Here is a 14,541-nt window from a genome sequence, read left to right as displayed (position 1 = left end):
GCAATTGATAGTAATATAACAATAGTGGGAACCTTTAATTCCCCATGTACATCAATGGATGGAGCATCCAGAAAAAAAAGCAATAAGGAAACATTGGCTTTAAATGACACATTAGACCAAATGAACTCAACAGCTATTTCCAGAACATTACATCTAAAAACTGCAGAATACCCTTTCTTTTAAAGTGCACATGGAACATTCTCCAGGATAGATCACATGTTAGGCAACAAAACAAGTCTCAATAAATTTAAGAAGATTGAAATCACATTGAGCATCTTTTCTGACCACAACGGTATAAAACTAGAAATCAACTACAAGAAGAAACTGGAAAAAACGCAAACATATGAAGACTAAACAACATGTTATAAACAACCAATGAGTCAATGAAGAAATCCAAGAGGAAGTCAAAAAGTACCTTGAGACAAATGAAAATGGAAACAGAACATTCCAAAATCTATGGGACTCAGCAAGAGCAGTTCTAAGGGAAGTTGATAGCAACACAGGCCTACCTCAAGAAACAAGAAAAATCTCAAATAAACAACTTTACACCTCAAAGAACTAGAAAAAGAAGAACAAACCAAGCCCAAAGTTAGTAGAAGAAAGGAAATAATAAAGATCAGAGTGAAAATAAATAACAGAAACTAAAAAAAAAAAAAACAATAGAAAAGATCAATGAAACTAAAACCTGGTTCTTTGAAAAGATAAGTAAAATAATAATAAATAAATAAAATCAATAAACCTTTAGCTAGACTCATCAAGAAAAAAAGAGAAAGGGCCCAAATAAATAAAATCAGAAATGAAAAAGGAAAAGTTACAACTGACACCACAGAAATACAAAGGATCATAAGAGACTACTGCAATTATACGCCAACAAATTGGGAAACTTCATAGAAATGGATAAATTCCTAGAAACACACAAAATTCCAAGACTGAATCATGAAGAAATAGAAAACCTGAATAGATTTATTACAAGTAATGAAATTGAATCGGTAATTTAAAAACTCTCAAAAAACAGAAGTCCAGGCTTCACAGGTGAATCGTAGCAAACATTTAAAGAAGAATTAATACCTATATTTCTCAATTTATTCCAAAAAACCAAAGAGGAAGGAACACTTCCAAACTCATTTTACGAGGCAAGCATTACCCTGATACCAATACCAGACAAAGACATCACACACAAAAAATTTACAGGCCAATATTCCTGATGAACACAGATGGAAAAATCCTTAACAACGCTGCCTAACTCCTGGAAGATAATCCTTCAAGAATGGGTTACAAAGGGAGAAACTAGAAGCTATAACACAGAGGAAAAGGGTCAGAGTTGTTACGGTCTGGAGAGGAGGGAGGAACACGAGACATTTTCAAAGGAAAGGAGATTGGTTTTGGTTACTGGCAAAAAATGGGGTTCAAGATTCAAGATGCGAGGGCCAGTCCTGGTTGCCTAGTGGTTAAGTTAAGCACACTCTACTTTGGCAGCCCAGGTTAGGTTCCTGAGCATGGACCTACACCACTCTGTTAGCAGCCATGCTGTGCTGACAGCCCACATACTAAAAAATACAGGAAGACTGGCATGGACGTTAGCTCAGGGTGAATCTTCCTTAGCAGAAAAAAGAAAAGATTAGAGACAGGAAAATTCAGAGTCTTCTGCCAGAAGATTGTTTAGGGCCAAAGACTGAAAGAATGATCCTTCTTTAATTTTTTCACCACTAACTGTAGAGAATTCAAATGCATAAGGCAGGTAATCATTCATTCAGTCACTTACTCAACATAGAATGCTTAGCCCATGCCAGTACTATACCTGTATGTTGCAGATACAAAGATGAAAAGAACAGTCCTTGACCTCAGTGTAAAAAATAAAAATATGCGGAATATTAATTGTAGTGATGTACTGCTACAGATTATGGCAGGATGATGATAAGACACCTGAAAGCCTGGAATATTGAACTCTATGTGGAGAAGTCAGGGTGGGGCATGGGAAGCAATATTGGAGCTCAGTGTTAGATAATGAGCAGAAGGTCTCCAGGAAATAATGTGAGGAAGGACATTGCAGGCAAAACAGCATAGACAAGCCAGTCTACCCAGGTTTCCATTTCTTACCTACTGGAACACATGGCCAGGCATATTTGTCATGGACACGTTAGAAACTCTACAGAAATCTCAGTGCAGTGATTGGAATTGATGGCTCTAGGAGCACAACCTTTCACCTCAGCAAGCTTATATTGAGCATTGTGCTAGTTTGCCAGGGCCGCCATAATAGAATACTACAGACTGAGTGGCTCACACAGCAGAGATTTATTTTCTCAGAGGTCTGGAGACTAGAAGTCCAAGATCAACATGTTGGTTTCTCCTGAGGCCTCTCTCCTTGGGTTACAGATGGCCACCTTCTCACTGTGTCCTCATGTGGCCTTTTCTCTGGTGCAGGCATTCTTGGTGTCTCTTTGTGTATCCAAATTTCCTCTTCTTGTAAAGACACCAGTCAGACTGGATCAGGGCCCACCCTAAAGGCCTCATTTAAACTTGTTAACCTGCTTCAAGGCCCTATCTCCAAATACAGTTGCATTCTGAGGTATTGGGGGTTAGGGCTTCAATATACGAATTCAACATATGAATTCAATATATGAATATGAATTCAATATATGAATGTTAATACCTCCCATAGTGGTGGTATTAACATATGAAGCCTAGCATACTACTTAAGTGTAAATACTTTTGTTCCTTGGTCCATCACTTAATCAATAGAACCATTTAATATATGAATCGGAATCAATAAAGGTCCACACTTTAAACTCATCATTTGCCCTTGAAACCGTTTTTCCACCTTTTAGACAGCCATTATTTTTTCCTTTTCCCTGTTTTTCAATGGCCTTCCTAGGGCCCACCCCTCTTTGTTCATGGGAAGGAAAAACAATAATGTGGTCCCTGGGGCTGTATCTTTCCTCCCAAGCTGTCCCAACGGCAACAGCAGCAGCAACACGCAGAGAGGGGACTGGCCACTGCTGGACATGCTGAGGAACAGTGATCACGGCATCAGACAGCCCGGTGTGACTTCCATTTGATGGGCCAGATGGTTCAGAGCCAGTATGCTCAGTTCCAGCCTCTGTGCCTCCTGGTCAGCATGCCCTCTCTCTGACAGGATTCCCAGGCTGAGGATCATACTCTGAAATGTGCCATATAATCCATTATGATCCAGGTGCTGACTCCCCAAGCCTGCTCTTCATTCTCCCTGACAAAGAACCCCCTCACCAAAACATTATCGCGCAAAATAGACTTTACTGAAAATTTGAGGAGAAGAAAGAGGAGGTTTACAATGCACACCCTATTCAGTAGCTCTCTTACTCAAAAATCCATTCCTACCCCCAAATTGCTTCCTCTCTGCCTTTTCCCAGGTAGCCCCCCTTATGGCAGCCTGCCCCACCCTCCACTCAACTCTGTTATACACTGTAGTGCAGCTCCGTCCCTCAACCTGTAAACCTCACTCTTCTCAGTACTCCCCAGAACAAAGTGCTGCATTTTTATCATCATCATCATCATCATTATAATTATTATTAATTATTGAGTTTGGTCCTTGAAGTAGTATCTTCCCCCCATCAGGTGGCTTCTTCGAATATTTCTTCTGAGCACATGTAGTACCCTTTCTCAAGAGGAATCCTGACCCCTCTCTGAAGGTGATAAAGTTGCCCCCGTATTGCTGTACTGACATCTACACGCAGGGGAAGGATAAAATCAATGCTGCCCAGCTCCATGCTAACCAGAAACACGAGTGGTGTGGTGGGATTTCGAGATCTCAAGATTACGGAGTGGCCCCTGAGAGCCAGGACTGTGCCAGGGACTTTAGATGTTTTATCTCATTTAATCCTCACCACAAACCTACAAGGGAAGTGTTTTTGTCCCCTTTTTATAGATAGGAAGTTGGGGCTCAGAGACGTTAAGTAACTTTCCTGTGCTCACACTACTGGACAGCAGCAAAGCTGGGAAGGGCAGCAAAGTCAGTCTGACCGCAAAGCCTTGAGCCCTCCGCTGTGTCTCACCCTCGGGTTGGAAAGGCTCCTGTCCCTGTACATACGAGGATCCTTAAAATCTTTCCTCCCCATTAAGCATCTCATCTTTTGTGGACCTTGAGCGTGTCACTTCACATTGTTTGTCCCATTTTCTTCAACTGTAAAATGGAGATATTTCCCCCCTGCACTCACAGGGCTGTTTCATGGAAAGATATATTAAATAAAAATTGTGAGTGTGTGTTGTTGTACTGAAAAAGTGGACTATTATCATCTTGGTGCTTGCCGTTGAACAAGATCTAACCAAGGTCATCACTCTGGGCTTAAATAGTATAGGTAAGGACGGTTTTTAGGACAAGACAAAAATCCCACAACATCTAGGACTTTCAGAGAGGAAGATGATGGTGCCTGAGGAAATTGGTGATCTTGAATTTCTCCAGTGAAAAAGAACAGGTGAGAAATAGCCAGGACTTGCGTGGTAGTCCATTCTTCCTGTTCCAGCAACTGTGAACTTGGGAGCTACACAGAAACTTCTTTAGAGAAAATATGGCAGCCAGCCTTAGGGCATAGAGAGAGCACCTTGCTGATTTGTCCTTCCCAGACGTCTCTCTGATGTTACTCTCCTCCTTCTAATGCACCCAAGTCCTACCCCAATTTGATCCTCTTTATTACACTGCTCTCATCAAGGCTACCTCTGCCTTATAGAAAAGTCTGCAGTGGTCTCTGTAGATTACCATACTGTCCTCCGCTCTTTCTACTTGGCGGCCATCATTAGCTGGAACACCCACCCACACACGCCCATACACGCTTCCTTAATTGCTGCTGTTTCCCACTCTTGGCTGACATACCCAGGTTACCAGGCAGGCCAGGGTTTTCAGTAAGGGTTTACTGGACAACCAGTATGTTTGAAGCCCTTTGATAAGCACCACCTAATCCTGGGGGGACCTCAGAACACTTGCTCCTGCTTGCGTTTCTAAGTCTCCCATCTGGCTGTATTTCTTGCTGTTCATTCAGTCAGTCCATCAGTCTGTTGGGCAGTCACTTAACAAATGTGTGTAGAAGTTTAAAGGTTGGACTCTGAAGTCAAACTGGTGCTTGGTTCTAATCCTGACTCTACCACATTTTCTGGGTATATTTACGCACATTACTTCACTTTTCTCTGCCTTCACCTCCTTATCCATAAAATAGAGAGAGTAATAGTACCTACCTCATAGAGTTAGCATGAAGATCGAAATAACTCATGTAAACCCGTTAGGATGGAGTCTGGTGTATAATAAGAGTTCAGTAACTGTTTGCTAGCATAATTAATATCATTACTATGTGCCAGGCACTGTGCAACATCTTGGAAGTGGTCTCATGTTCTGGAGGAGAACCGAGAGCAGAAGGCAAGAAGGACAGTGACACATCTCCATGCTGCACAGTGAGGTCACACGGGAGAGAAGGTGCCGATCTGCCTGCGGGGAAGGCCACACAAGACGCTAGAAACAAGTTAAGCAGTAAAGGAGAATCAGGCATTTTCCAGGTAGACTGAATGCCCCTTCCAGGCAGAACAAAGGCACTGAAGGCTTTCATATCATTGAATATCTTTGGGCTGCTCTTAGCATATTTGTGTGCCTGGGGTGAAGGAGGGGTGACTAGAGATAATGCTGGGAGGTGGATGGCCCCGTGCGTCAGGAAGGGTCTTCTATCCCACAGTAAGGAGCCTGGATATAACCTAGAAGCGACGGGGGCCATTGAATCTCTTAGTTGAATTATATGTTTCAAAGATGACTCATCCTTCAAGATTTGAAAGAATGTCTCAGACTATTCCAACTCCCATTGATCGCTCCTTTTCTGACATATTAGAGTAGGCAGCGATCAAAACACTCAACTTATCACTTGATAATATAAATATAGGGTCTTGTGTCACCCTCAGATGGTTTTAAACATTTCTACTTGTCTCCAGAATTAGACCTTAGACTTCCTATAAGTGGAGACTGTTCAGAGTCTTTTGTATTCCCTCACTGTGCTGAATTGCCAGAGCTGGAAGGGAACTTGGCAGGCCCTGAGCTCATCCTCTCCTTTTATTGATAGAACCCAAGCTAAGGAGCTTGAGGGACCTACCCAAGCCACACAGCACGTTGGTGGTCCAGCATGCAATTGATCGTACACAATAACTGTGGCTTTACTGATATACTCATTAACAACTGGTTTTTGAAGCTGGTTGTGACAGAGCCAGGTGGATGTAAGAAGACAATTTCTGACTTTGAAGTCACCATTTAAATTAAAGCAAATCAGGACCTGGAATATATTGGGCTTGCCTTAAAGGGAATCTGTGGTTGGGTGAAAGTGTGGGTGAAAGTTAATACTCATCATGAGCATTACATTTCTGCAGACCCCATTACTCACTCTGCCTGTACAGCCCTGGTTAAAATGTTAGGGGCTAGTGTGGGAAGAGCTCTGACAAACCACAGCATCAGCCGAAATTGGAATAGTTGAAGTGAATCTGCATGGCTGATGGAGAGTGAAGGGAGCTGGGTTTCAGAGGCAATGCACAGGGGCTGCCACGCCACAGCATGACAAATAACTTATTTCCTCGATTCTTAGATGTCATCAATTGGTTTAATAATACCTTTTCAAGAAAAAAAACAATGAGCATTTCAATTGAAGACATATTCCTATTTTAGAAAAGTGAAAATGTGAAAGAGAAAAAAAAATATTCGTCTTAAATTCAGTCATCTAGATCCCATACAGGCATCAAGAGAGACATTTGCTTGTCAAGAGTTCTCTGATGACGTCATTTCAATTCAGAAACAAAAGCCAGTGCATGATTGGTATGGTCTTAAATAGTGAAAGAAATGTCTATAGAGGCAACTTCATGGTTAAATGTCAACCGGCAGGAAACTGAACTGAGATGGTGACTGCGTCTCCTGATTTATGCCTGTGTGGGCAGAGACTCGTTTGCTCCAAGACCACCCCTTTCCCACAAAGTGCAGATGTTAGATCCTGGCTGAAATGATCAAGCACGTGCTGGTTAATTAACTTTATGTGCCACTGCAGAACAGGCTGGTAAATCCATACACATGCCACCACGTCACCTTCAGGCTGTAATTCTGTCTTCCATAGCTCTAATCGTGCCTGATTTCTGCATTCCTCAATTAATTGCCATGGAAGTGTTGCTCAACATGGCAACCACATGGATTATTGCTAAAATTCCAGCTGGCACCAGGAAGATAAAGCACACTAAGCAGAGGAATTTTACTAAGAAGAGGTCAAGGGTGGGAAACCTCCTTATGAAAGTCCATTTGGCTTAAGGCGCTTTGGAGTTAGAGAGACCCGTACGTGGATCTTCATTCTGCAACTTATTAGCCGTTTATCCTTGGGCTTTGGTGGTCTCATCTGTAAAATGAGGTAATAACCTGAAGCAGACCCTCTGTGCCACCCTCCCATCCTTCACTGTGCATTGCTCTGCTCCATTCACTCTCTACTTTCTGAAACAGCTATTGCATATCTTCTCTCTCTTCCAGTTTCCAACATCTCCTCCCTCTACCTCCCCTTTCCACTCACTCAGGAGATAGACTTCTTTCTGTCTTCACTGAGAAAATAGAAGCAATCAAAAGAGAAGATCCATGTCCAACCAGCACCAACTTTACCAAGCTGTCTGCATCTCTCTCTCCTTATAGGTAAACTACCTCATTCCAATCTAAGGTCAACCCTTCCTGCAGTGCACTGCATCTCACCTCATCTCATCTGCTCAAGGACATTCCTCTAGCATTTCCCTCCTCTCTCTTCTGCAGCATAAGATTAATAACATGACGAAATAACCTTCCACATGTAAGCAAAACTTAAAAGAAAGCCACCCTTGATGCCACATCCCCCTCCTCTTTTCACTCATCTTCTCTACAGCAAAACTGCCCATTCTCACTACCTCCACTCACTCCCCTCTGGCCATTCTTTCCTGAAATCTTGTCAGTGGTTATCACCCCACCACTTCACTGGATCTGCTGCTGTTAAGGCCCCCAAAGAGGCTCCCTTAGCCAGCCCTTACACCTCACATTACTCGACATATAAGCTTCATTTGATGCTGCTGGGTATTCTCTCTTTCTTGAATCATTTTCTTCCCTAAGTTTCTAAAACATCCGTCTCTTTTGTCCTTCTTTTACCTCACCAGCTTCTCCTCAGATTTCTTTGTTTGTGCCTCTTAATCTTCTTGACCTCTAAATATTGGAGCACTCCAGGTCTCTGTCCTCAGATCACTTCTCTTCACTGTCTGCACTACCTAAGTAGTGATCTGGTCTAGTCTTATGGCTTTAAATACCATCTACATGCTCATGACTCTCAAATGTATTACTCCAGCTTGGACCTCTCTCCTGAATCCCAGAATCATATATCCAAGTGCCTACCTGGCAGCTCCACTTGAATTCCAAATAAGCATTTCACACTTAACTTATCTGAAACTCAACTCTGATCCCCACCCCTCTTCCTCACACGAACTTGCTTCTTCTGCAGTGTCTTCCTTTCAGTAAACGGCCCTTCCATTCACCCAGTTGCTCCAGCCAAAACCTTAAAAACGTTCTTAATTCCCCTCTTTCTTCCACGCTCCATGTCCAATCCCTCAACAAACCCAATTGGTTCTACCTTCAAAATATACCCCAAATTCAACCATGTCTTGCCGTACCTCTACTGGACCAAGCCAGAATGATTTCTCATCAGGATAATTGCAACAGTCTCCCAACTGGTCTCCCAACCTCCCTCTTGCCCTCCTATAATCTATTTTCCACACAGAAGCCAGAGTAACGCTTTTAAAATAAAACTCAGACCTTGTCACTTCCATACTCAAAACCATCACCCTTAGGATAAATTCCAAAGCCCTTGCATGATCTGCAAGGCCTGGCATCGACGTCTCTGCCCCTTCTGTCCCTCATTGCTCTGCTCCAGACACGCTGACCTCCTGGTATTCCTCAAACACACCCACCTTGCACTCTTGTCGGGGCCTTTGCCCTTGGTTTCCTCACTTCCCAGAATGCTCTTCTCCAAAGTATCTCACACCCTCATGTCCTTCATGTCTCTGCTCCAAAGTCACCTGTCAGAGAAGGCTTCCTTGTCACTTTCTAAATCTTGGCTCTGCTTTTATGTCGACCACAGCCCTTATCCTTACCCAAACTTATATTTTATTTATATATATATATATATATATATATATATATATCTTTGATTATTTGTTTATTTTATATCTCTACCCACTAGACCTTAAAACCTTAAGAGGAAGGATTTTACTTTTTTCACTGCTGGATACCCATGCCAAGGGCTATACCTGGCTCATAGTGGTAGCACAGTAAATATTCATTGAATGAATTATTTAATGAATGAATGAATGATCTCTTACTCATAGGGTTGCTAGGATGATTACATGAAGTATATAGAGCAGTTTCTAGCACATGGTAAAGGACTCAAGAATATCTGTTTCTTCTACTATTATTATTGTTTATAAAATGGAGCTGGGCTGTGGCAGTAGTGCACAGAAGCCAGTCATCTTGTGACATCTGCTATTATCAAAGTTTGCTTCTATTTCTGCATTTCATATGTTCCCATCTGGCCTCTGCTCTTTTAGGGATAATTGGAGAAAGCATGTTCCTTTGAGCTCACTGCTCAGACTTTGTTTAACTTGTAGGCATTTCTTTTAAGCTGTCCACTTGAATAAGAAATGTCACTTTGACTTCCAAGGCAAATTCTCCAGCTCTGCCAGCAAGCAGGCTCCAAAAGGCTGACACAATTTCCAGCCATACTCCACAGGACAAGACAAATGCTACAGGTTTCTTGACATTATGCTAAACTTCTGGGGAACAGAATACCGCATATGATGGAAGGGTTTGAAGGAGGAAATAAAGCACCTGACCGCAGTAGGGAGACCAGACTGGACATCTGTGTGTAGGCGTCACTCCGTCGCTTTCCCTGTCCTGGCAGCAGAAGGCCATACAGTGACATCTGATGCTCCCCTTTGATAAACAAGGCATGCGCCTTTATTATTTTTCAGAAATTTGAAATACATAAAATAGAGGAAGGAGCTCCCAAATAGCAGATTTGCTTTCCCACTCCACATCCCTTCCCATCTTCGCTGACCACCAGAAGTAGCTCCATCCCCCAAGGGTGAGGGGTATCTCCTCTCCATCCCCCAATTCATCCTCTGTCAACTCACCAACATGGGGTTCAGAGGAAGGCAGATTTAATTTTGAACCCTGGTCTTGACTCACATAAGCTGTGTGACCTTGAGCAAGTTCCTTGACCTCTCTCAGCCTCTATTTATCCGGGGGTCTTCACCAATGATTGGGAAGATGAAGAGGGGTTACCTGGTGAAGCACTTAGCCCAGCTCCATACTCCCAGCTCCCTGCTCCCCTGTTCTGCCCCATAATCCTCCTTTCATTTGTGCCATGGAGAATTCTCAGCTGTCTCTGAGCCGTCATCCTCTGGGACCTTCACAGCTGTGCCCTAATATAATGAGGGTAGGTGTTATTGTTCTATTTTTGAGACAAGGGTAGCCAATTTATTGAACCATCTGAACTCCATGGGGGAAAAACAGAAAATGAATTAATTTTTTTGTGTGATGATATTTGCTTTGATAAGCCTGCCTCCCCCTGGGTTGCACAGCCCATGACAAAATCTTGGCAGATTCCGTAACTTCCTGGTTACTTTAATTTATTAAAATCTGTCTAGAATAAAACTCCCACCTCGCCTCCTATCTAAGTCTTCCTTCCTTCAGCACCAGCCCAATTTCTAGCTGCTGGAAGGGCTTGAAGTGAAGAAGCTCTGTTCTGCTCCTTTGCTGCTTCCAGCTCCTCACTCAGTGTGGCTGAGTCTCAGCAAGGGGTTGTTTCATAACCTCCTCTCATTTAGCTTGCTGGAGATGGAGGGTCCCCTTCAAAATAAATACTGCACTCCCAGAGGCTCACGGCTCATTCCCCTCTATCAGTCAGGGTGTGCTAGGTTACACACAGTAACAACCAACTCCAAAGTAACTCCGGAGCACTTCCTTCCTCCTCCTTCGGCAGCTCCAGCTCCTCTGTTGGGTTTGGGCTGACGGGCAGAGGGAAAGAGAGAAGAGTTTTGGCTGGCCACTGTATCTGACCTTTCTAGGTAGGCTGTTGCTGCTTCTCTGGCTGGCCCTTTCTGGCTGATGATGCCCCATTGCTGGCCTTAGTGGGGCTCCTCTAGAGCTGTATAGCTCCCTGAAGTGGAAAGCTGTCTTCATACGGCCACAGCCAACTTCAAATGGACAACAAAGTACAACCCCACTTCATGCTGGGAAGATAGAGATAACAGTACTGTAGGCTGTGTACACACAGTAGATACCCAACTTAATGGTTTTAAACACCAGCCACCTCTAGTTGATGGTTCTGTGGGTTGACAATTTGAGCGGGACTCAGCTGGACAATTCTGGTCTCATCTAGACTCCTTGATTCCCTGCAGGGAAGCAGGGCAGCTATGCTTCTGGGGCTTACTCGAGTGATGGGAGATAACTGGACCATGTTTCTCTCATCATCCTTCAGTTTGTTCCTATGGCAGTTTGGCAGGTTTCCAAGAGGGACAACAGAAGCACACAAGGTGTCTTGAAGTCTCGGCTTGGAACTGGCTTAAAGTTGCTTCTGCCACCTTCTATTGGTTAAATTCCCAAAATCAAGAAGATTCAAGGAGTGGGGGAAATACACTCCACCTTTGATAGGAGGAGCTGCTCTGTGCATCACAAAGGGGAAAGGTAGAGAATGGTGGCATGTTTGCACTCTACTCCAAGCATTAATGACCACCACATCTTCCTGGTCTTCTGAGGGAGAAGTCGAGGGGTTGATGCAGAGGTGGCTACGCTTGGCAAGGCCAGATCAACTAATCTTATATGTAGGAGTGTTTGACCACACTTGATGGAGGCCTTTATTAGACTCACGTGCTTAGCATCTTTTTGTCTGCAGCTTTGGGCCACAGACATTAACCCAGGCAATAGGCAGGGTCCCCATGACATCCACTTACAACAAGAACCTACTTCAAAGGTGAAGTGACCTACTGCAGGTCATGCAGTACTGTGTGCTTCGTTTCTTTTGTCTGGGCCGAGGGAAAACTGTGTAGTAAGGGCTGGTGATATGAAAGTAGAGTAAATACCAGAGACTTTTCAAAGGCCATTGTGGCTGGGATGAACAGAGCAAGGTAGCCGTGGTGCAAGCTGCCATCAGGATCCGGAACCTGCCAGTCTCTGAAGCACACGAGAAGGAGCTTTCCTTTAAATTTAAGAACAAAGGAGACTTCATGAAGGATCTTAAACAACAGGCTCACATGTTCACAAAAGATCCTCTAGCTCCAATGTGAAGACTAGATTGGAAGTGAAGACTGGACCAAACCCAGACCTTTGTTTCAGAAGTTAGCACTTTTTCAAACCCATTTTGGTGCCTCTTCATAAGACCCAAAGGCAAAGGAGAAGTGGACTAGTTTGCTATGGCCAAAATCAAGCGGCAGGGCATGGGGAAGAGCAGAGAAAGTCAAATGGATCATTCCACACTGTGTTCTCCTCACACACATGCACTCAAGTTACTGGTCCACATGCTTCAGACCCCAGCAGGCTTGGGAGTTTCTGGTTTGTGTTCTGTGGATAGCCAGATTGATTCTGAGTCAGACGGTCACCTCTTCTGCTTTGCTGTGTTAGAGACAAGTGGCTGCTAAATCACCATAGGAGAAAAAGGCCAGCAGAGGCCCCGGATTACAGACCCAGCCTTTGAGCCCAGGAGATTGTATGCTTAATATTTCCAGTGATTCAAATTCAAAAGGCAAATGGTGTCTAAATCCCAATGTCATGGGACATTTTGACAGCACATTGCTAGGACCTCAAGGAGGCAGGGAGGAGGAGCAGGGGCAGAAGCAGAGGCTACATGGGACCTCTTTCTGGCTTGGCAGGGGGCGGGGAGGTGCTGCTGAGCCCCCTCTAGGCAATGACACCACTTCACCCACACAGGGACATATATGAGCCTCCTGGGGTCCAAGGGTGTCAGTAGGAACCATGCAGTGCATGAACAGACCTCACCCCCACAGCATGAGTCTGCATGATCATAAGAGAGTCTGTTCTGTCATTGCATTGCAGCTCCAGAAACTAAAACGATCACTTTCTTTCAAGACCAAGAGTTTACGGAGCAAAAGTGCTGACAACTTCTTCCAGCGAACCAGCAGCGACGTGAAGCTGCAGGCGGACATGCTGGCTGAGGTCAGCCCCAGCTCCAGCCCACTCCCGGCTCCGGGAAGCCTGACGTCCACGCCCACCAGGGCTGGCCTGCACCCAGGTGGAGGCGGCAAGGCCCACGCCTTTCAGGAACACATCTTCAAGAAGCCCACTTTCTGTGATGTCTGCAACCACATGATCGTGGGTAAGGCCTTCTCCTGCCCCTTCCTCCAGGTCCCAGCGTCCCCTGAGAGCCAAGTGAGAGTGGTGTAGCGCGGTCTAGGTCCCGTGTACCCAGACTCTGAGCCTCAGAGGTTCACCTGCAGGATGATTATATGAGAGCGTTTGGGGGAACAATATTTGTGAAAAGGTAAGAGAAGAAGGACTGGGCAGAGGAGAAGCTGGGTTGTGATACAGTTGTAGCAAAGCCTTCAGCTCGTCCGCCGGGGAGCTCTGAAGCCCTTTACAGTCATCTTGCATTAAGGCTGGAGGTCTGGGACTTTGTACCCCTGCATCACGTCACTGTGTATGGGCAGGCCCTGAGAAGGGGGCATAATCTTGAAACAAAGCTGCTCTTTTTAGCCAAGGGCAATGAGCAGAGAGAGAATCAGTGGGAGGTAACCAAGACACTGGGCAGTTGGGGATCAAATGCTTCAGTTCTGCCTGGGGACCTGAGTGAGCATCACAGCGTCCACTACAGTGTGCATGGCGATGTCTATCTGGGGTAGCCTGGGGAGGGGTCTATTGCTTGGGAAGTTACAGGTGAATGACCCAGACAGGTGTGTGTGGGAGGGATGATTCTGGAGCTGGGCGACCTTGGAGAGGCTCTGAACCAGGCAGAAAGGGTGATTCAGCCACCATTACAACTCTGGACCCTGAAAGGACCCACTCATGGTACGTCAGAGAAATGGTGGTAGCCTGAGAGTCTTAGGGGTTGTACCCAGATGAAGAGAATGACCTATAAGATGTCCCAGCTTGGTGGAGAATGTAGGCCGTTCAGAGCCACACACATGGACTCCACAGTTCACTCTCTTCTGCCTCTCCTGCATCAGAAACCTGATGACCAAACAGACGGGAGAAATCAGAAAGGGAATTCGGGTGGGACTTGCAGTTGTTTCAAGAACAGCGGTATATCCTAGTATTTGACCACTCACCAGGAACCAGAGAGAAGGGGAAGGATGCAGGCCCTGGTTTGCTCTCGGGGGTGTGAGGATGTACCCTCAAGGATAGGAGAAGTTAAAGAGAGGAAAATGAGGCTGAAAATCGAAAGATGCCAGGCTGATCCAGCTGTGGACCATCTTCCTGAGACAGTGCTGATACCCTAGACATGTAGCCAACCAAATGCCTGGAGTGCCTGGAGGAACACTGAGGAAAAC

General features: G+C 44.8%; 1 protein-coding gene across 6 annotated transcripts in view; it reads left to right on the top strand.

Annotated features, from left to right (window-relative positions):
• Window positions 1-14,541, top strand: part of STAC (SH3 and cysteine rich domain) — a 150,762-nt gene that overhangs the window by 47,634 nt on the left and 88,587 nt on the right. For 3 of the 6 annotated variants that reach the window (XM_070238945.1, XM_070238946.1, XM_070238944.1), the window contains exons 2-3: window positions 5,323-5,517; window positions 13,091-13,370. In XM_070238945.1, coding sequence (XP_070095046.1) covers window positions 5,323-5,517; window positions 13,091-13,370 — 475 coding nt within the window. The remainder of the gene's footprint in view (window positions 1-5,322; window positions 5,518-13,090; window positions 13,371-14,541) is intronic. The other 3 variants (XM_001489696.6, XM_070238947.1, XM_023620752.2) reach the window with 2 other exon arrangements.

This window comes from Equus caballus, chromosome 16, assembly GCF_041296265.1.
Source record: "Equus caballus isolate H_3958 breed thoroughbred chromosome 16, TB-T2T, whole genome shotgun sequence".
Lineage (NCBI taxonomy): Eukaryota > Metazoa > Chordata > Mammalia > Perissodactyla > Equidae > Equus > Equus caballus.
The sequence above is the reverse complement of the archived record's forward strand: the minus strand, read 5'-3'. Positions and strand labels throughout refer to the sequence as shown.